This window comes from Pelecanus crispus, chromosome 6 (assembly GCF_030463565.1).
Source record: "Pelecanus crispus isolate bPelCri1 chromosome 6, bPelCri1.pri, whole genome shotgun sequence".
NCBI classification, from domain to species: Eukaryota; Metazoa; Chordata; class Aves; order Pelecaniformes; family Pelecanidae; genus Pelecanus; species Pelecanus crispus.
This window is the reverse complement of record NC_134648.1, coordinates 43,376,385-43,382,384: the sequence shown is the minus strand read 5'-3', so window position 1 is coordinate 43,382,384 and position 6,000 is coordinate 43,376,385. Positions and strand designations below refer to the sequence as shown.

Below are 6,000 nucleotides of genomic sequence, written 5' to 3'. Positions count from 1 at the left end.
GTGTTCTGTTTTGCGTAGCTTTGTAAGCACCGTGCCTTTTGCGTTGTTCCCAATATGACTGCAAAATGAATATGCTGCAGTAAAAACTTGATTCCCTACATTCTCACCTGTCTTCTCACAAGGTTGTATGCCTGTGCCTTTTTTTATTATTATTTTTGAAGCTTCATATCTCTGGTGTGCAGGCTTACAACTCATAAAGGGGAATCTCAGTAGGTGTTTGGGATAAGGTTTTTCTTTTTGATAGGATGGAGAGTATACTGCTGTGTACGTAGCTTCATGGAACCAAGGTTTGGTTGTTGGCCAGCACTGGAAAGATCAGGTCTGTGTTTTTTTTGTTGGGTGGTTAGTTCTCAGTTTCTACAAAACTAAATCTTGCATAATGACCAATCAGCTTCTGTAATTCAGAACTGATAGAGTCTTTCCTCTGAGAAATGCTAGCGGTTCTAGCCACGTTAGCAGGTGTTCATTACAAAGATCAGCAATTACAGCATAACATTTTTCTTTTTTAATTTAGACTATGCAAATCCTAAAAAAAAAATTTCCAGTTGATTTTTGCAAATATGTGCTTATATAGTAGAAGTGTCACATATAGAAACATGTTACAATAATAACTTTAGTTATAAACATGAACTTTTACCTTCGACTAACATTAACAGAAGAATGTATGTTGGCAGTGTGAGTTGTGGGCAGGATAGTTGACAAAATGTAGACTCGTCCAAGTTGGAAGGGGCCCAAGGGGAAGTCTTTTTGTCCAACCTTTCGCTCAAAGGAGGGTTAACTCTTGAGTTCAGACCAGTTTGCTTAGGGTTTTTTCCATCTAGTCTTAGAAATCCATAAGGGTGTTCTGCAGCCTCTCGGCATGTGTCCCAGTGGCTGATAATCCTTACAGTGAAAATATTTCTTTCTTCTGTCCCATTGGAACCTTCCCCATTTCAATTTATGATACTTCTGATATTATTCCCTCCCATACACTTCAGTAAAGAACCTGTCTTCATCTTCTCGGTAATCTTCCCTTGTGAAGGCTGCTATTAGGTCCCCCTGAGCCTTCTCTTTGCCAGGCTGAACACTGGTTCCCCAGGCTGAAAGAAGCTTAGATTACTTTGAAATCTGCACATACGTTTAATTTGTTCTCAACTTCATTCTTTTAAAGACTGATTGAAAACTGATTGCTTTTAAAATAGCACGCAACCTATATTTCATGTCCTGCCAGACTAAGTTCAAGCTGAATGAGGTTTAAAAGGAAATGTTTTGCCCGTTGATTCTAATATTAAAATTCTATCTGTGAGTTAGGAGAATGGATTGATAATCCTCATGTCTTTTTGCATCCATAGTATTGTACATGAATATTTCGGAACAGCTGAGTCACCTTTGCCAGCTCTGCTGGTTGTTGATTTAGACATGAATGCTGTTGTATTGCTTATGACTTAATGATAAGGGCATGCTCATTCATGATAGCATTCCAAATTAATATAATAAATATTTGCCACCTATCCTTTTTTAGCTATATTAAAGTAATACAGGTCTGATGAAGGCACTGAAATAATCTTCCTAGAAAATAATTATGGTATTATGCTGTCTGAGCCTACTTTTTTTTTGTTTGTTTGTTTTAGAATTAATCTAACAAAACAGAAATAAGAAAGGTGGTTTCAGTAGTTACAGGAATCAAATTGTATGGTGAATATGATGGGTCTGCCCAATTCAAATGCAATATATAAACAGCTAATAATATTTATTGAACTTCAGTTCAGTGCCTTTTGGTGAGCTATTAGCTAATAAAAATTGTCAGTATGCAAGACTGGAATTGGGTGTGGGTTTTTTTGGTAGAACAGACACTTGTATTTCATGTGCTTTTAAAAAGTTGATTTTTGTGTTAACTCTTTTTCTAGAAAATCGAGCTCTTGACATCCTTTATCCAAGAACCTGGAGCAGCAGAGGACCACTTTTTACAATGAGGAGAAGTTATCTGCTAGGTAAGTGCCAGTGTGTGACAATGACTTGTAATCTTTTCAGTTTGGGAAAACAGCTATGAGTTGTAGTCCTCAGCTCTGTAAGTAAGTTGCATCAGTTGCTGTGGCAGTAGGTGATTTAGATATACTAGACATTGGGACAGGCCTTGGGTGAGATAAAAAGGAGGATTTGTGTAATTTCCATGCTGAGCAGTGATGAAACTCTACTCAAATATTCAATGAAATATGTAATCCTACCTTTTTTGTATGTTTCAAAAATGTGAGGAGTTAAGTTCTGTGGGTGTTCTAGGAGTGAGGTAACTGGTAAATTGTGAACATCTGTGTACCTAGGCAGATTAAATATAGATAGGTATACTTAGGTATGTATACTTATCGCTGGTTGTCATTTTATGGTGTGGTACCTTGTCAAACCGCCTGGTATTTCAGGTAAATTTGAAGTGACAGTTCACTAAAGTAAATTGGGTGTGACTAATTTCTTTTGTGAGTAAATTTTACATAAAAATTATGTAGAAAGGATTAAAGGTAACCCTCTGCTGTGCATTTGATGACAACCCGACTACTGAATTATTTACCATTGCTTTGTATTGCCCATTTACTATTTGATGGATCATTTTACACTATTAATATTGTTACTACATAGGAAGAAAAAGTGTATTCAGCAGTCCTAGCGACCTCTGGAAAAGAGAATTTGTTTGGGAATTTAAAATACGGTTGACATTTTACCAGAATTTCCTTGACTATTTTTGTTTGCGAAGCCTACAGAATATTATATTGTGTAGTTTGAGACTATATGGCATTTAAATAGTGGAAAAAAAAGTTATCATTAGAAGTATTTTTCTTCTTGGTTTGCTTCTAGTTATGCCTATCGACAATGTGAAAATTCCCAAAATAGTCCGAGAGACATAAGTAAAATATAACTTCTTTTGAACTTTGAGTCTTTGAAACAACCTTTTTTCAGGTGTGGGGTTTTTTTGAAAAAAGCATTAGAGGTTGTTCAGCAATGAAATTCTGTTTTTTCTTTATGCCTTGCTTGGCACTGAGAATACATGAAGTGTTTGAGTGAGATGTTAGCATTTCTATTTATGAATATAATTAACATGAGTTTGCTAGGTGTAGGTTACTGCTATTGCTGCACTTAATTCTAGATCTCAAAAGTCATTATATTTTGGGCCAGCTGATCATTATTTTCAGGCATATACATGATCAAGTACTAGTAAACCCCACTTCATGCAAAACAAGATGAAGAAAAAATAGTAGTTCAGTGAGAACCCCTCTGATTTTTCTGAAGTATATTTAACTTTAGTTTGTATATTACATCAATGCCATTATCTCATTTCCAAAACCATAACTATCACTAAAGCCACCTAAATAAAACTACTGTAATCTTATTTTAAGTTTTCTTTTGAAAGTTTAGTTTTAATAAGCCAAACATAAATATAATATGATTGCTGACTGTCTAGTAATTTTTTTTCTTTTTCTGTTTAGGTGTTTAAACTTCTGATTCAGTCACCACATATTAATGGGGAAGAAAACCTGATTGATTAACACAGTTCTGGTAGTTTGGTTTGTTTTGTTTTGTTTTTTTTTTTCTATTCCACGGTGTTTGAGGAGAGATTTGAGGAAGATTTCAAGGAATGGAGTTAGCTCACAGTTTATTACTTAATGAAGAAGCGTATAACCAGCTTGGTGAATTTCAAAGAGCAGAGTTTATTTTTGAATGGTTACAGTTTTTGGAAAAACTTTTACCAGTGACTAGCAGAGTAAGTATAATGAGACTTGTGAATAAAAACACATTATACAGCTATTTCTCTCTGTCTTTTTTGTTATTTTGTTTAAAAACAAAGAACAGTATTCAATTTCATTTGCTTCATGTCTTTTATGTACATGCAATGGAAGTATGTTCAGTGTTAGCAGTAACTTTCTAAATGTTACAAGTTTTTGATCACAGCCCTTCAAGTGACAGAGCCACTTGTCCAATGAAAGGAATTTGAGAAATAAGCATTAAGTGATTTTTAAATTTTTTTTTTAAACTCAGATTGTTACTGCAAGATTTTGCAACACCATGATGAAGAATAGTAGTCATGCTTCCACCTAGCATGGCACAATTATGTGGTAGTTCTCTAACAAGCAAAAATGTAACACCTTTCTCTTTTGTTTTTTATTTTCCTAATCAAATGAGAAAAGATCTGTTTCCAGGCAACTGTCCAATTGTTTGGTTCACTGTTTAGTGTATATTAAGTAGCATAGGTGGATATTTAACAGTAAACCAACCTAGATAATGCTGTTTAAGAGCTATGTTATTTGTGTTAAAATATGTAACCAAAATACAGTGCCAGGCTCGTAATCTATAAGACTAAAATAGATCATTATTTTAAGGGAGGTTCTTTCCTTTCTAATGCTCAACTTCTTGAAACTCTGGTAATGTTCTTCTTTACTACTTAAATTACTATATTTCTATGACTTGTTTTGTTTTGAAACAGGCATAAAAGAAGCAAGAAGTGGCAATTTTGTCTTATCAAGATATAACTATTCAAATAGCATAGGGAAAATACTCCTGAAATGCTACTAGAAAGAATCATGCTCTGAAAAATGTGATTTTTTTTTTTTAAAAGAATAAAATAATCACATATTTGAGATGGCTTTTCTCAGAGTAGAAAGGTGCAATAAAATGTTCATTTTTAATTCAGAATGTCAGAGTATCAGAATGGTAGTAATGAAAAGTGAAGAGAATTAGCATTAATTATCTTTAATCGACTTTTGAATTTAATTGAAATTTAACTGGTTGCTGATTTTATTTCCAGGCTGATATAAGGGAAAACCAGAAGAAACTGGTTGAACAATTGACTTCTTTATTAAACAATTCACCAGGACCTCCTACCAGACGGCTTGTTGCCAAGAATTTAGCTGTACTTTATAGCGCTGGAGACACTTTTTCTGTTTACCAGACAATTGACAAATGCAATGAACTCATTCGGAGTAAAGATGATTCACCAAGTTATCTGCCTACGAAACTGTAAGTGCTTTTTTAACCCAAAACTTCAAATCCAGTAATAACAAGAGAGACAGATTTACATGGTGAGAAGTTAATGTAAGAGAGAGTATGCTCTTGTCGTTTCTGCCCATTGTCCAGTAGCTTTATACCATACAACACACAGAATTTGGGAGCCTCCCTGATTAATATCATTATTGTGGGTGTATCCAGTTGTAAAAAGTAATTTTTTTCTTTGATATTACATCTCTAAAATTTTTAGACTTGAGTATTACAAAGAGAAACGGAATTCATCTGAAACCTGAAAGCAAATTCAAATTGCTACCTTCCCTCTAGGTATTATAACACTTTTATTTTAATCATTTAATATATGCTGCCTTCAGGGAAGAATTATGAGTGGTTAAGTACTTGTGTAGCATTTTATATTTTCCTTTCTGTGTCTTTACTGGAAAGTTTTGAGTAAGAAGTTCAGCTGCATGTTGGAGGGAGGGGATGTCAGGTCAGTCCTTTACAACATAAATTGCCCTTGAAAGTTTAATAAGAAAATATATTTTTTTCCTTGTTTAGAAGTTTCTTGTTACGATTCACAGAAATATAACATAAAATCAATCACATGAAGATGCTTTAAAATCACATTACTTTTGAAGCATTTAATGCAGAGGCAATTTGGTGGCTCATGTGAGTCAGTGTAGATTGCATATGTTAGAACAAAATTTGACCTGCCTAACTAGCTAGTGTTTACTGGATCCACTGGAAAGAAATGTCTTGAGTGATTTGAAAGCTAAGCTAAGCTAAATTAATTTATTTAGGAGTGTAGGAATGCTAAACTTGTTGCTATCATTCAGAACTATAATGACCATAGTATGCTTTAAGGTAATAGGGTGAACTGAGGCTGGTTTGTGCCTTATGTTTTTGTTCAGTGAGGGGACAAAACCGGCTAGCAATACATACTGCCATATTGAATAAACCATGCTTTAAAGCAAGTCAAACAAACACTGCTTATTACAAAAAAGGTGAAGAAAGCTTTTTGTAAGTAGCTTATTT

At 34.1% G+C, this 6,000-nt stretch overlaps 1 protein-coding gene across 2 annotated transcripts in view; it reads left to right on the top strand.

Moving 5' to 3' along the window:
- The first annotated feature begins 3,601 nt into the window (after positions 1-3,601).
- The window catches only part of HEATR5A (HEAT repeat containing 5A), a 57,485-nt gene continuing 55,086 nt past the window's right edge, over positions 3,602-6,000 (top strand). For both annotated transcript variants that reach the window (XM_075711803.1, XM_075711802.1), the window contains exons 1-2: positions 3,602-3,727; positions 4,769-4,980. In XM_075711803.1, the coding sequence (XP_075567918.1) occupies positions 3,602-3,727; positions 4,769-4,980 (338 nt within the window). The remainder of the gene's footprint in view (positions 3,728-4,768; positions 4,981-6,000) is intronic.